The 17,005-nt window shown below is 42.1% G+C and overlaps 1 protein-coding gene across 1 annotated transcript; it reads left to right on the forward strand.

Moving 5' to 3' along the window:
- The first annotated feature begins 1,081 nt into the window (after positions 1–1,081).
- ripk4 (receptor-interacting serine-threonine kinase 4) lies at positions 1,082–14,677 on the forward strand. The gene is made up of 8 exons (XM_086131445.1): positions 1,082–1,380; positions 5,561–5,852; positions 7,430–7,578; positions 7,667–7,716; positions 9,901–10,059; positions 10,677–10,789; positions 12,721–12,964; positions 13,062–14,677. Exons 1-8 carry the CDS (start codon positions 1,199–1,201, stop codon positions 14,270–14,272), a joined length of 2,400 nt encoding a protein of 799 aa, XP_085987571.1. The 5' UTR covers positions 1,082–1,198; the 3' UTR covers positions 14,273–14,677.
- The last annotated feature ends 2,328 nt before the right edge of the window (positions 14,678–17,005 follow it).

Raw genomic sequence — 17,005 nt, forward strand, 5'->3', positions numbered from 1 at the left:
ACTAGCCAGTATTTAATTTTTCCCATTTGGAACATCAAAGCAGATACAAGGAGATATGGAAAATAGAACGTCTTTTGCTCAAGAGGTGTGCCATTGCCCACAGGGAGGGTGAGCTGTGAACGCATTTACATTAACAACAGGTCCAGCCATTTTCTAATCCGTTCATCCACACAAGGGTCACGGGCATGCCGGAGCCTATCCCAGATGTCTTCGGGCAGTAGGTGGGGTACACCCTTAACTGGTTGCCAGTCAGTCGCAGGACAGAAAAGGTCAGACGCCATTATACATACCTTATGTGCGTTGAAGTGAAATATGGAACAATTTGAGCAACGTGTGTGTGCGTGCGTGCATAATATTTTTTTCCAGTTGTTAATTTTTGTATGTTCATTTAGCTGGTGTGTGAATATTGCTGTTGTGACACCGTTAAATCAGGATTGGGAGTCATTGAAATACTGTAAAATCTATGTGGCTATTTGAAGTGTTTTTCTTGGCATGTACGCATGATCTACGGCAGAATAAAATAACAAAATGATGCCATAAATTCATTAATTTCAATATAATCAACTTAAAAGTATAAAGTAAATGTCATAACAATCATGAAAGATGTCATTAGAGGGAGACATGAGATCTGAATACAGACAACAAAGCAAAAACCAGAAGGATTGTCAACAGAATGGTATTTTTAACAGACAGCGTTATCATAGTTTAGTCATGCTCATCGCCTGTTTTGTTTTTGGGTTTTCTTGCCACACGTGGCTGGCATATTTTACCGGAATCAACATTGACAAAGTAACTTGATTCTCACTGCTACTGTGCTTGAGTACATTGCAATACAATGACACTAAATCATGATTGTGAGATGACACAATCCTGGCTTTATTGACTATTGTCTCAATTTTCCCCACCAGAAATAAGAGAATATCTGGACCGGCTGACAAAGTGGCAGCACAGGGGCCTCGTGGCCTCTCATGGTGGATCGTCAAAGCAGGAAATGATGTCACAGCAGCAAGGGTCAACCCCCTGTACACCTGGAGAGAAGGAGGGGCCAGGCTTGGCTAGACAAGAAGAACAAACAAGGAAGTGCTCACAAGTAATTCAGTTGGTGTGTGTGTGTGTGTGTGCTCGATCACTCCGACGCTTTGTGCGGGGGGGTGGGGGGAAGAGGATCTGATCCTTCCAGTTGGTTTGCCAGCACGGTATGGACGTTCCCGATTCACCGCATGGGAATATGGGACTTCTTCGGACCTTTGATTCGTCTGAGTTCTCCGGCTGGGAGAAAATTGGCTCAGGTGGATTTGGACAAGTATACAAAGTACGGCATGTTCAGTGGAAAACATGGCTCGCTATCAAGTGTCCTCCTTGCCTTCATGTGGATGACAAGTAAGTCCCTAAACATTGGAATGATGTCAAGCAAGCTCATTTCTACAATTGGTTCGGATTACGATTTTCGAAAATAATCTAATTGTGATTTTGTTGTTCATCAACATTGTGATTGAGATTTAATGTGATTTTTTTTTCAAGGTCCTCATAGCTTGTATTTGTTTTAAAGCAAACATAAGCAGTTAATGTTTCTGTATTGCAATAAACAACATCAAATTTATTGCACATAAATATTTTGTGTTTTCTAGGTTATGCTAAAAAAGAAAATTGGACCATGAATTGATATGAAAGAGAGTTTAATTCTGTAAAAGTTGTTGCCACTTTGACGTGCAGTCTTTTCGGTTTTCATTACAACAACTTCGTACAATTCTACCAATCAAGCGCGGCATAAACTGAAGACAGGAAGTCATAAGTCTGATCATGCAATCAAATCTTCGGCTTTATTTCTTTGACTTTTCTTATTCCGTGAAACAATGTAAACATGTGGACTGCATTTTTTTAAAGCTCTGAACCAATCTAAAGACTAAATAAATAAATCCACAAATATTCAGGTAAAAAAAAACAATCCTACCAACTGATCGAAATGAAGCCATTTTCCCTCCCAAAATTGCACTGATTTGTGATTTGAAAATTGCATTCTGCAACATTGCGATGTTGATTCGAATTGGATTTTTAAAAAAAATCCATCCTCTCATCTCATCAAGTCTGTCATTTGGTGACAATGTCATGGCTATATTTTTAGTAATGCATGTTTTAACTTTGGCTCCCCACCGTGGGTCTTCCCTGATCGCAGTTGCGAAACCAATACATCATTGAAATGCTAATTTGCCTCCAATTAAGACTGATCTAATCAGCCACTCACCCAAAGGAGGAGCTGTTTTGAAATGAATAAGCATTTGCAAAGATGCACTCACTGACACAACCCCCGTCCAAATTTACCACAACAATGTGGAGTATGTCAATAAGAATTACAGGCATATTAATTGCTTGCAAAATGTTCTTTCAATGCTGTTGAATTTACATCTTAAAGCAAGCAGGGGCAACTGGTTATTCTTTTTTAACCCAGTTTGCGCTCCAATGAAAGATGCCATGATGCAAACTGCGGCAACGGAAACGCAACTCGCAATTATTCTCCTTCTACTGCACTGGCGTGGAAATAGGAGTTCAGAACATTTTGAGCCAATCTCCTCTGACATTGAAATAGGTAATCAATAAATAAATTGATGTTGAAAAGACAACAACACCCATTCAAGATGTATCATATGCAAGGCCATGAATTCTACAGGTAGAAATAATGGAACTTCACACACATCAACACTTTCGGTTTGTTGGGTTTCAGGAATATGATGTACCGTATAATTAATTTTACTTCTTAAAATATACACCTGTCCACTTTCCAAATCATACAATGCATTCTGGTCCAAGTGATAACATCAAATTTCAATCCGTCAACTGCTTATCCAAACATCGCTAAAAGTGAAGCGACAATTTCAAAGTACAGAAGGAATGACACTCTTCTCCCAAACTTGTGGCGCAACTCCAAAGCGATGCGGTGAACCCGAAGCCAAGATGTTATCATCCCTTAAACATCTCCAAAGTACATCTTCGCGTCATTTCACCCTGCGACTTCGGTGACCCACACAAGAACTCAAAAAGGCACCTTTTGTTATTCCTGAGTTGCCGGCTGACGCTATGCGGCGTAGACAATAATAGAAGCTGTAAAACCAGTCCTACCGGGCTTGGCTCTTATAGTGCAGGGGCATTGTTTGGTGCTGCTGAGCTGCAATTTGGCAACATGGAGGATTGAGCAATGAGTCGATGCGCACCTTTTGATATCATGTCCGCACATTTCTTAATTTTTTTTTAATGTAATGTGGTAGGGCACAAAACAACACACTTTTTTTTTTTTGTTCCCCTTTCACCCTTTCATGCACCCTGTAACCTGATAACATGATAACCTGTCCACCGTAGTAACCGCTGTCCCTGAACGGGTTAATTTCAGTTTGTTACGCAACATTATAAAATTGTATTTATTTCCTTCACAGAAATTTCCTGTAACTTTTTCCTGTCTGCATTACTTTTTTTTTCTTTCATTATTTTACATTCAATACAGAGCAGCAATTAATAGCAAAATGTGTGTTACTAAAATTCCTGATTTAATTTGCATTGTCTGTCTGTCTGACTTTTTTGATTTTGGTTCTCTTGGTGTGTTGCAAAAAACTGGAAATGCAGAGATTACCAATCTCTGAATTGGAAGACCGCTCAAATTTCCTCGGAATATGGATGTGCTCTGATTCACCGAAAGGCTAATGCCCAAAGTTTACATAACAAGCTGTTGGTATGGAACTTTTTGTGAAGGCATATCACTCTCTAACTGTGTGAAGTTCTTATTATTCCATCAAGAAATTACCTTTCCTGTTATTTATTTATTTTTTATTTTTTTCTTAAGGGAAAGAAAATATTTTATAATATTTAGATATAATTATACAATAATTTTTGATCTTAAGGGAACAATCCTGGGACTTAAACTACTGTGGTCTGTCCGATTCAAAATTGGATTATAACAGTCAAGTTTTAGAAGTAAGAATGCCTGCCGGTAAACACTTTTCATTTGCAAGTAGTTGTGAACAGAATAAATTGGAGACAATTACGACTGTCTCGATGACTAATGCCATTGTTTTTTTTTTTTAAAGGACACATTGGCAGATTAAAAAAAAAACCCACGAGACAATAATGAAGTGCTGTAATTTTCTTGGTATGTAGCCTACGCAAATCCCCGTGAGACTCATGTGACTATAATTTGTTAAAAAAATAATTATATGTATATATACAGTATATATATATATATATATATATATATATATATATATACACACACACACACACACATTGCACTGAACATGAGCTTCCTTCATTTTACCAAAGGCAAAAATCCTACTCGGTTACTTTGGTCTTTCCCACACATTCCAAAAATGCAAGAATTTCTTTTATCTCAGCCCCATTAAGAAGGTTGTATTTTGAAAACCGCTTTGGCTTGAGATATGTAGTCTTGAGTGTGTGAATGACCCACACAGTTGTGTAGCAGTGATGTCGGGGGGGGGGGGGCTGATAGCGGCAGCTGAGCAAAGGTTGAGCAATGCAGAACAAGCGTTCACTCACCTGCTGCATTCCAGGCTCATCTGATCTGGAATGTCCTCAAGGCCTTAGTGGAGCCACTGGACAGTGAAAAGCACAAGCCACATTAAGGCCAAATGATTTGGGGGGTGGGGGGAACTAAATCCTCCACTCCACTCCGTAATTTCATATGCTTTCATTTTTCAAGATCCCCTTCCCACATATTAAAACAAACATAAGCAACAAATTAACTCTTTCGGGGACAGAGGTCACGAGAGTGGACATCTTATCATATTATCAGGTTACAGGGTGCATCAAAGGGATAATCAGTTTTACAACAAAAAAAAAAGGACTTATTGTACAAAAATAGTTTGGTCTTAAAGAAATAAAGGCACATTAAGTCTGAAATTATAATGAAAGACGTCGTCAGTAAATCAGATTACAACAGTCATGCAAACAAATCTTTGGCTCTATCCCTTCAACTTTTCATGTTTCATGAAACGATTATGTAAACATGTGGAGTGCGCTTCTTCAGCGTTGAACTTTTTAAAACACTGTATACATAAAAAAAATAAATCATACATATACCGTAATTTAAAAAAAAAGCACAATGACCGACCGAAATGGAGCTGTTTTTCGTTGGTTTTTTTTTTAATGGGGGTGGGAGTTGTGATTTAAAAATTGTATTCTACTGTACTTGTGCTGTCAATTTGAATTCAATTCATTTTTTTCAGCCCTTATCCACCTGCACCCACTGATTAATTTCAGAAACATTCTTAAAGGCTACAAGGCCGTGACTCCAAGGTTAATGGCAGTAAACATTTACCATAACTGTCAGTGCAGTCAGCATGACGTGCAGGCTTCTGAAGTTTGATGTTGGGCCTGAAGTGATGTCAAATATTACAGGTCAGCGAGCAAAGTATGAGCCTCCAAAAGATTTGCTTAATGTTTTCTAAGATCGAGATGATCATTGCTGTTTTGTTTTGTTTTTTTGAAGCAGTCCCTCAGGCCAGTGAAACTTTTCAAACGTTTTTATTAATTTATTTTTTAACTTCTATTTGCTCAGGGAGCGATCAGAGCTGCTGGAAGAGGCTAAGAAAATGGAAGCAGCCAAGTTTCGCTACATCTTGCCTGTGTATGGGATCTGCGAGGATGCACAGGGCCTGGTCATGGAGTACATGGAGAGAGGCTCCCTGGAAACCCTTCTGGCTACAGAGCCGCTGCCCTGGGAGCTCCGCTTCCGGATCATCCACGAGACGGCTGTTGGGATGAACTTCTTACACTGCATGGAGCCACCGCTGCTCCACTTGGACCTGAAGCCTGCCAACATCCTGCTTGATGCACACTGCCACGTCAAGGTGCGTTTTTGTCTGTTTCCACTTACACTGTTGGGAAAATTATATTTAACAAACAACTAGAAAAGCTCTCATGAGAGAATAGACCACCACCAGGACTGAACCTTTTTGATGGGCTAATTTGCGGTGGCCCTGTCAGAGCCATACTGGCTCTATATAAGCATAAAATAATAGGATATGTTGCCATGGTTAGTTTAGATTAAGCATTTTTATTTTGGGCAACTGCATTCATAACTGTGTACTAACCTCGCTAAAACCAAGGCATTGTCCATCCATCCATCCATTTTCTGAACCGCTTTATCCTCACAAGGGTCACGGGGCATGCTGGACCCTATCCCAGCCGTCTTCGGGCAGTCGGTGGGGGACACCCTGAACCGGTTGCCAGCCAATCGCAGGGCACACAGAGACGAACAGCCATCTGCGCCCACACTCACACTTAGGGACAATTTAGAGCAGTGGTGTCAAACTCATTTTTGTGTCGCGGGCCACTTCAGAGTTATGACTTCCTTCGGCGGGCCGGTGCAAAACCCTATCGTTATTTATTACTCATGACAATTTGACATTTCGATACAGATTTCAACAAGAATCATGATAGTTGGCACACATGATTTGCTCCCGCGGACCACATTCAATGACGTGGGGGGCCGGAACTGGCCCCCGGGCCTTGACTTTGACACCTGGGATTTAGAGTGTTCAATCAGCCTACCATGCATGTTTTTGGAATGTGGGAGGAAACCGGAGTACCCGGAGAAAACCCACGCAGGCCGGGATCAAACCCACGACCTCTGCACTGTCAGTTTGACACGCTAACCACTGGACCGCCCCAAAGCATTGTAATTTCACAAATGAATATTGATGCTTCAAAGAAGGAATCATTGACGAAATTCTTAACATATTTACATAGCCCTTATTTTCCATCATTGGACAGAATATATTTTTTGTTTTGAGCGCTGATCAAACTTTTTAGCTGCGATCACCTGGAGATATTTTTAAGATATTTTAAATGAAAGTGGAATCGAAGGTTTAAATACATTACTGAGCTGCCTTCGGTGGTATTACAAAATTGACGATTAAGACAAGTTATTTTTGTCGACAAAAGTTCCCAGTAATCTCACCCTTCCTTAAAGCTCACTCAACAAGCCACAGTTGTATTTTCTATCAAATAGCATTCCAGCAGTGTACCGGTTTGTCTTTCCTGTTCATCTGTTTGAAAATGACGGCCTTCAGCCCTAACAGACTTGTTGTTTTACTCGGAGCGGCTCAACTGAAATGAATGTAGTAGGTGGGAACCATCAATTTAACCGTAATAGCTACATGTAAACACCTCTTCCAGGCTTGTCCCTACAGGATTCCTTTTGTTTCCTGTATAAAGCACTCTGTGACTCTATCTGGGTACGTGTGTTTGTGTGACTGCGCGTGGGTGTGCTCACTCCACGACGAAGGGCCTCTCCTGTCTATGCGGCATGCCGTGACTTGGCCCTGGAGTTTTGCTGCCGCTCTGCGCAAGGAAACGTAGTCAACTTGCGAGATGACTAGTCACGGTCTTCCGTTTAAGGCTCCGTGTTGTCTCTCTGTCTCAGATATCAGATTTTGGCCTGGCTCACTGGAACGGTTTGTCACGGGCCGATGACATAAGTCGGGACGGCTTCTGCGGCACCATCGCCTACCTGCCACCTGAAAGCATCATTGAGAAAGACCGAATGCCTGACACCAAACATGACATATACAGGTTGGATTTTTTTTAAGCCTCTAATTGTACAAAATTCTGTGAGAAACAATGTAATGTAAAACCGATGCTTCTGTTTTTTTTCCTCCAGTTTTTCCATTGTCATCTGGGGCATCCTTACTCAGAAGAAACCCTATCAAGGTAAGACCAAAGTATGATTTAAATAATACAGCAAAAAGTATCCCGACAGCGAACATCTCATAAAAAAAAAAAAGTCGTAAAGACAGAATACAGCCATGAATCTAACGATAGCCAAATTCCAATCGTATTCGTATGAAATTTCATTTTAACCTACGTTGAACTTTATGCCCATAACATAAACGCAACAGTCAGAGACAATAAGACCGCTTTCCCACAGAAATTAGCGGGTAGTAGTGATCCGTGGCGACACGCAACCAACTGGCATATTGTTGCTTTCCCATTGACCAACAGAAGGCGATTCTGCGCCCCCCCCCGCCCCTCCATCACTCTGCGTCTGGTCACCACGCTGTGATTGCGTAGATGATAGTGCGACAGATTTCTTGGTGGTAAACAAAGCAACATGGAAGCGAGTGTTCTTTCTTTTATCATGCTTTTTTTTTCCTCAAAATGGTCGAAAAGCAGCGGAGGATCAACTCCTTGCTCCTACTGAGACAACAGCTTAAGGGGCGATCTCCTAGCTTCATGTTGGGAGCGTGCTATATACGAGGCCGATGAGGCGCGATGTTATGACTTATCACGTAATTACCGGGAAGTGTTTGGCTTTTACACTGCAAGCGGAGGCGATCCGAGGCGATCACAACCCGCCTCCGATGGCGTGCTGGTGGACACGGATCCACACCCTTTTCCCCGCTGCCCAAAAAAGCGTGTTTACCCGTGATTTTGCGCAATGGGAAACGGGTATAAGTGAAGCCCTTTATAAACCACAATCACATTCACTTATTCCATTTGTAGATTGATATGTTATCCCCATTCTTGTCGACTATGTTCGATGTTTGCCTTAATCCTTTCATGCAACCCGATAACATGGTAAGCTGTCCACTGTCGTAACCGCTGTCCCTCAAAGGGTTAATAGTGTCGACATCAGAATCATAATCAGAATCATCTTTATTGGCCAAGTATGTAGAACACACAAGGAATTTGTCTCCGGTATAACACGCTGCATTAGTATCATCGTAAACAACAAATCATTGAACCATTTTAGAGTAACCAGTAGCAGTATTTGTAGTACAAGAAGAGTGACTACGTCAGTTAATGGCTAGAGGGAAGAAGCTGTTTAAGTGTCTACTGGATTTGGTGCGCATGGATCTGTAGCGTCTGCCTGAGGGGAGTAGCTGGAAAAGGTGGTGGGCAGGGTGCGGGGGATCCAGGAGGATTTTCCGTGCCCTTGTCTTGATTCTTGCAGTGTGCAAGTCCTCAAGAGTGGGTAGGGCGGTGCCAACGATTTTTTCCGCCGTCCTGACTGTCCGTTGAAGTCGGATTTTGTCCTTTTTTGTGGCTGCCCCAAACCAAACCGTGATGGAAGAACACAGGATTGATTCGATGACTGCCGTGTAGAACTGTCGTAGCACCTCCTGTGGCAGGTGGCACACATGTGTGCTTGTGTGCGCGCGTTTGTCTAGTAAATACCAGCAAACATCCGTGGACAGAGTTAATCTGATTAATAAGGTGTATTTTGTCCTCTCAGGTAGCAACGCAGTTCAAGTGACTCTATAAGAACAAAGTTGTTTACATGTGGCCAGGTTGGTGCCCTAATGAAAAAGAGCCCCGCTGGCCTACTTTTGGCTTTACCACAATCGATTAGAGAAGTCAGAAACTTTGATCGTGTCGCTCTGTTTCCTTCTGGGAAACAGTACGCACTGTAGCTACTCATCTACAGATTTAATGACCCTCTCTTCTTTATTTGCACCAACTCTTCCTGTAAACCGGTTTGAATCCAGTGAAATGAAATGACTTTTATTGTCGGATAAAGTAGCACGCTGGCCTCATGGTCTGAGGTTTTTGGGGTCAAATCTCTGATCAGGCCCTGCTGTGCGTGTGTGGAGTTTTGATATTCTTCCTGTCCTTGTGTGGGTTTTCGAGATGAAAGTTGAGTGGAAATGGTTGGTCGTTTATATGTGCCTTGTGATTGGTTGGCGACTCGTCCAGGGTGAAACGCCGCTTCTTGGCCACAGTCAGCTGCTCACCCCCAACTAAAGTGAGGATAAGCGCTCAAGAAAATAAATTATTAGGTTTTTATTTTATACATCTGTGATTCCAACCTGTGGTCTTTGTTTGAAACGATACATTGTTACTCGGAAACGGAGAAAATAATGAAATTGGTTCTTTGGTCGGTTTTCCCCATAGGAGAGAACAACATCTTGCAGATCATGGTGAAGGTGGTGAAAGGGGTGCGTCCGGATCTTGGGGCAGTGCCGCGTAGTCACCCTACCACCTGCACTGGCTTCCTGAGTCTAATGCAACGCTGCTGGGCAACTAGTCCCGAGGCCAGACCCAGCTTCCAGGGTAAGCTTTCTTTTTCATATGCTCCTCACTTTTCAGCTTTTACTTCAAAACAGTCTTTTTTTTTTCTTATTGACTAATGCTGCACTGGTGCTAACAATACACCTCATTATATTTTATGATTACTATTTTTATTTAACCCTTTTATGCACCCTGGAACCCGATAACATGGTAAGCTGTCTACTGTACTAACCACTGTCCTTAAGAGGGTTGATATATTGCTGGCGTCAGGCAGAAGCCCCGGTACCGCTAAAATCATCACTTCCAGGAGACTCCAAAAATGTTCAAACATGAATATGCCATCATCAAAGAGAGCAGGCCATTTTCAGCACTTGAAATTGTTCGGTAATTGGTATAAATAACACTCGCACACACTAATCATGTGAGTGAATAGCTGTGGGGAAAAGCCAATAATTGCTACTTTGCTTTACGTTGTCCGGCCCATCTTTTAGAAGGACTCTTAACTGACAGCAGACAGAATTCAATTAAAAAAGTTGAAGTACAACACACACTTTTCACATACAGTAGCTGTAGCATAATACTGATTTTCTTTCCTCGTCATCCCCAATGTCATCTCTGTTGTTCCTAAATGTCGACTAATCTATTGATGATTCTTCCAGACATCACATCCGAAGCTGAAGCTCTGTGCTGCAAACCTCAAGACGAGCCCAAGACTCCGACCTTGGCAGAGTCGGAGCCTACTTCCTGTGACGATCTTTCCCCTCACCGCCAGGTAGATATTGACTCCCTTGTTTAACCCTTTGAGGGACAGCGGTTACTACTGTGGACAGCTTATCAAGTTAGAGGGTGCATCGAAGGGTTATGGGGACATTAACAGTGCTTTGAAGGAAGCAGTCACTATAAATAATTGGAAAGTTTCACACATGGAAGTGAAGGATGCGGGATTGTATATACTGTATGATCAGAGCTGGAGTTGGCCTTCTGGTATATCGAGCAGATACCAGTTCACCTGGCAACTTTCGGGACCGATCCGGTGCTATTTAATTATTATTTTCCTCCAAATTTCCTTTTGTGGTGTATGAATATTAGTATGCATTTGGCCATTCCAGTGATGAGAAAAATAGTATTTATTTGTGCCTAGGCATGTACATCTATTTGTCAGTCTGTGCGTGTATGTATGGAAGTGCATGTACACATGCATATGTAAATAAGAAAACGGTAACATAGGAGTCGCGGCTTGGAATTGAAGTGGATTTACATGGGACAGGAGATGTGAGCCAATCTCTTTTCGTCAATGGACGCTACAGCTTCGTGTTTGCTTTCAAAACTTAGCTTGTAGCAGACGTGTGCACATTTTCAGCATGACGTCTCTGATCCACTGGTGAAAGGACACTTTGATCCTCTCCTCTTTCATCTATAGCTGCTTCAGACAACAAAGTGTATGCAGAAAAGTGGTGAAGATTGCACGACTGTCTGTGTCCTATGTGTTGTGTTGTGTTATTTTTGTTATATTGACTTCAAAATGGCGCCGCGTGAGTGGCTGCCTTTCCAGCAGCTCCTATATTTTGTTGTTCTACTTCTTCCTTTCATAACTTTGCTGCTGTGAATCGGGAAATTCTCCATTGCGAGACTAATAAAGGTTTTTCTTATCTTCTTTCTTATCTTAGAAAATGGTGAGGTATATGTATCACAATTAGTCATGAAGATATTATGGAGAAGGGGCGGGGTGAAATAAGTTCCCACTTTTCAGACATGCAATCGAAATGACTGTGCTCTTGTTCTTTCCATGATTGTCCATTTTGTGCAATATAAATATGTACTTTTTTTTTTTTTTACTTGTCCATTTATAAGTTGCATGTCATTTATATTTTCGGAATGGAAAAAGACAGTACAAAAGTAGAGTAAGACTCGACTGCTCCTTTCCTATATTCCGACCTGTTGGTACCCTCAAGAATATATATATTTTTTCATTTTTATTTTCATGGCTGTTTATCTGCATGTGTTCCAGACACTGTTATTACTTGGTGAGTTATTTTCAGAGTAAATATTTAATTAGAATGGCTCTCACATGGCCAAAGAAGAATGTTGACTGATGGGATTGTCTAGCCTGTCTGCTGTGTGTCACATCCGCACTGTTGATTTTGTGACAAGATAAACACCGTGACCCGGCACCAGACTTCGTGAATATTTATCTGTCTGTTGAAATGATAGGCATTTGGATTTGAATGTTAGTCATTTTGGCATGGTTAGTCTTTAACTGAGCAAGGGATACTAAAAGAAACACGCTTTTTTTTACTCATAACTTAAAACACTTTCCATACTTCAAGGATCAGGAATTATAGAGGAGAGAGAGGATGATTTCAGGATTTATAATAATACTAATAATGAAAGTATTTTCACTCATGGAGGCAGCGATTCTGCATGATATTCTTTCAGACAGTGTTGTCCGGCTACTACTTGAAAGTGGCTCTTGATCTTCACCCACCCTAACTGATAATATCAGGATGAGGAATCTCAATTAGACTGTCCAGTTTCCATTATAAGGCCCCTTTTGAAAGTTGCCTCAACATTCCGATTGTGCTAGAAGTGGCATTGGACTAAGCCACTTGCCACCCACTTTATTCAACACGGAATGGAATGGAACGTATGTGTGTCAGAGAACAGTTTGTCCACAAATCCCTAACTGGTCTATTCTCTCCACAGGTTAAAAACAGTAAGCAACCAGTGCGTCCGATCTCGGCCATGTTGCCTGAAAAAGACTACAGTCTGTCCGAGCTGTTGACCCAGGTGGATTCGGGGATCTCGAGGAGCTTTGATCGACTGAAGGAAGACAGCTGCCAGAGCAAAGAGAACACAAGCAAGAGGCTGTCTGGCATGTCCTCCGCGGATTCAGCCTTCTCTTCGCAAGATTCTATAACGCTCTCTTTTGAGAAGGAAAGCACCATTGGTAAGAGTTAACCGAAAAGTCGAAGCTTGAACACAGAAGAATAGAAGTTAATGTCTCGTGTTGTAGTGGGTATTAAATGGCTTCTTCTTCCGACTAGATTCCGGTGAGGTCCACAAAAGGAAGTTATGCGACGCCATCAGAACAAAGGACATTGCAAAACTAATGAAGCTCCTGCAGCCGCAGGATGTTGACCTTCTCCTCGACGGAGGAGGCAGCCTTCTCCATCACGCTGTCATCTTGGACAACGAGGAAGCCGTCAAATTCCTTCTGCTGAACAACGCCAATCCCAACCTCGCCAATGCGCGTGGCTCCACCCCCCTCCACATGGCCACAGAGAAACACTTGAAGCCCCTAGCAGAACTTCTGCTCGGCCGGCGGAGCACCAACGTCAATGCCAAGGATGAGGACCAGTACACGGCTTTGCACTGGGCGGCGCAGAATGGCGACGAGCCCATGACGCGCCTGCTGCTCGAACGGGGGGCGGCCATCAACGAGACCGACGGTCAGGGACGCACGCCTGCTCACATCGCCTGCCAGCACGGCCAGGAGAGCGTCGTCCGTGTGCTGCTGAGATATGGCGCCAATGTCCGGATCAAAGGAAAGGACAATTGGACGGCGCTGCATTTGGCTGCCTGGCAGGGTCACCTGGGAATCCTGAAACTGCTGGTCAAGCAGGCGCGTGCCGACGTCAACGGCCAAACGACGGACGGACGCGCGGCACTGCATTTAGCTTGCCAGAGGGGGCAGTACCGAGTGGCCCGAATCCTAATCGAACTCAAGGCAGACATTCACATGAAAACCTTGGAGTTAAACACGCCCTTGCATGTTGCGGCGGAAACCGGTCACACCAGCACATCCCGCTTCCTGATCAAACACCACGCGGATATCCACGCCGAGAACAGCCAAGGATTTACTCCTCTTCACTTGGCCTGCCAGCGAGGCCACCTGGCCACAGTCAAGATGTTAATAGAAGAAGGAGCCGATCCTCAAAAACTTACGCGGGCCCAACGGAGCCCATTCCACCTGGCAGCCGAGAGCGGACACAGTGCAGTTCTGAAAAAACTGCTCCTTCACTGTCCAGAATGGGCCGCTCTGCCAGATAAGCACAACCCGTTGCACCTGGCAGACGAGAGGCGATACTTGCTAGAGGACCCCCAGGACTTAATTAGCGAAAGCTTGGCACCGCCTGAGCCCGAGCAGCCACCAGAGGCTAAGTCACTCCAGAGGAGAGTCGTCATTCTCAAACTGACGGAGCGCAAAGACAATCCGCAGGCGACCACCTCACAGTGTGCACCAGCTATGTGCTAACAGAAGAAAAAGTGCTGCTGATACTGTTAAAACTGATGCCCATCTGATGCTTCTCAGTTTTCAACGGAACAGAATATGCTGTTAGCATTTTATCATTCTTCAAAAAGCTTCCATGTAAATGTTTATTTATGACAATATTTAGAATGTACCTTTTTTTACCCATTTTTTTAGAACTGCATAAACACATTTGGTAAGATGAAAACTGGTTTGGAAACACGGGTTTGTGGACCTTTTTGAGAATGTTGAACTGTACATACCTGTAAATCATGTATAGGGGTAGACAAACCTTTTGTTATTGTTTCAGAGTCATTATGGATTTTAAAAAGCTTTGACAATGTTATGTGCCTGTTGCATATGAGTGCTACATCACAGAATCCATTAAAATACCTTTCGCTTTACTGTAAATTAGCTTCTCGACTTTTTCCTATTTCAACTGTGAAATAGCTTAATCTGGTCCTAAATGTACGGTATGGCTGACATTTTGAGGTTACGCAAGAGTGCCGTACAAGAAGCCATGCTCAGTTGTTATCGTAAGTTAGTGTCTGTCATTTGATTGGTTTATATTTATGGCCTACGAATATTTTTTATGCAAATATCCACTAGTCTGTAATATTAATAGTGTAAGCATAGGTTAATGCAAATTCTCTGAATATATAAATTGGAGAAACTTAGCCAGAAAAGGGAAACAAGGAATGTGCCGACTAATGTCTTTGCCCCTACTAGCTTAGTCTCGCCATCGGCACACAGCTCAAAAGAGGTGTGTCCGATCTCCCGATCTTTTTTTCAGATCTATGGTAGTCACCAAACAAGCTAATAGTTGGCATGTCTTATTTTATTTCTTCTGCTACTGCTACTCTGTCTTCATCTTTGTAATTTCCAGCAGTCAGGATACCCTGTGGCGCCATGTTGCCCCTCACAGGCCAGGCTTGGTACTACAGCTGATTTCAAGCAGGAGACCCTTCATTTTCAGAGATACTTGTCAGGTGAGTGACGTGCCGTTTGCCATTTTGAATACATCACTGTAAGAGCAATAAGAACATGATTTTTTTATTGCCATGTTTGTGATTAGGGTTCTTTTTTTTTTTTTTTTTTTTTTTTTACATTTCATGTCATCTTCCATCAACCAGGAAGTTGTCCGATTGAAAAACAAACACAGACGTAGTCCCTTTTTTATGATTCACGAGTATAGCCAAGAAAGTATCTCGTTTCATGTGTCTCAGATTTTGTTCTCACAACTACGCTCACCACCCGCATGTGAGAAACAATCATCGCCCTTGACAAGAGGCCGAGCTGGCGTGTCTACATCTGTACCCTCGGTTTAAGTGAAATCACAGCCTTGTCTCCTCCCCTGACTCCACAGACCACGCTCAGGTTGGCAAGCATCATGGGAACTGCCCCGGAGGTGGATCACATGATGTGTGCGTGATTAAGAAATGAGTGAGGGTGCTGACGTTCCACCAGCAATTTCAGCGTGTTGATAAGATCGTGTCATCACAAAGCCCCTGTCTCATCCCAGGCGCCTTGAAGACTTGGCTCTTAGAACCCGAGGCATGATGTCGAGTGGCAAATGCTTAATTGTCCTGTCTTTAGTCATCTTTTCAGAGAGGCTAAAAATGAATAACAAGTGTAATTTGAAGCGTCTACTCCCAGGCAAAAATTTGACAATTTTTCCGATCTATTGTAGCTCTGGTGATGTGATTTTGTTGACGTTGCCCAATTATAGCTTCTGTTTTTAGATATGTTGTTTTTATAAATGTCAAAAATGACCTCTTCTGATCATCAGCAGCATTAGTATCACGTCTTAGATAATTTATTATTGTAAGTCGGGCCCGGCTGATATTTAGTGTCATTTCAAAAATAATAATAATCAGCCAGAGTTTTTTGCCAATTAAATACCACGATAATCATATTCTCTCATTAAACAGTAATTCTGTTCAATATGGGCAGGAAATAAAGGACATATATGGCCGAGAGAATGTTATTCTGTGTGAATTGCAAGATTCAATGACTGTAACTCTATAGCTCAACGTTTTAGTATTTTTGCGCTGATTCCAAATCTGTCCGCGTTTTTTTCTCTAGCACGTCAGGTTTTCATAATAAGTATAAGAATCACAATATAATATGAAAAATAGTAAGTGAGTAATGTTCATGAATTAAGGGTTAGGTTCAGCAACAATTGTTTTTGAAGCGTCAAAGCTACAAACTGGAACGCATGGTAAAATCCAGATTGCGCAACCTTTTATAGGTCAGGGTCAAAAACAAATAAAATAGCTCAAAAACCTGTTGTGCAAGAAAAAAAGTCAAGACATTTTTTTTAATCTGCATCAAAAATACATTTAAGGGCATAGAAAGCCATCTCACATCAAAATTTGCTCTTAGTGTTGTCTCCATAAATTTGAAATGCAACTCTGTCAAGATGGCATGTTCTGACATGTGAGAACGCCGTCTGGTTTTTTTTTAAGTCATCACTTCATGTCAAAAAATATTTATAATGGGGGAGAGGAAATGACATTTAAAAGGCAGCATGTGTAAATCATATTTTGACTGCAAAGTTCAAAAATATATCTACTAAAGGTAAATGTATTGTAAAACAGTCAAAACATCTGCCTGTTATTCATATCTTTGCATCAAGGACCAAAAAAGTTCCTTTATTCATTTTCAATGTTTTAAAATAATCGGCCAATTCATCGGTCATCTGAATTTTCTTTTTCTCAGACTTGTCAGAATTGGTAT

The sequence above is a fragment of the Hippocampus guttulatus genome, chromosome 15 (genome assembly GCF_054856545.1).
Source record: "Hippocampus guttulatus isolate MCC_2025c chromosome 15, RoL_Hgut_1.0, whole genome shotgun sequence".
In the NCBI taxonomy this organism is placed as follows: Eukaryota; Metazoa; Chordata; class Actinopteri; order Syngnathiformes; family Syngnathidae; genus Hippocampus; species Hippocampus guttulatus.

Excerpts from the sequence above, each read along its gene's own strand:
- ripk4 (XM_086131445.1), top strand. The coding sequence starts at position 1,199 with ATGGACGTTCCCGATTCACCGCATGGGAATATGGGACTTCTTCGGACC. Across the intron at positions 7,579-7,666 it reads ACCAAACATGACATATACAG|TTTTTCCATTGTCATCTGGG; the intron begins GTTGGATTTTTT and ends TTTTTCCTCCAG. Across the intron at positions 10,060-10,676 it reads GGCCAGACCCAGCTTCCAGG|ACATCACATCCGAAGCTGAA; the intron begins GTAAGCTTTCTT and ends TGATTCTTCCAG.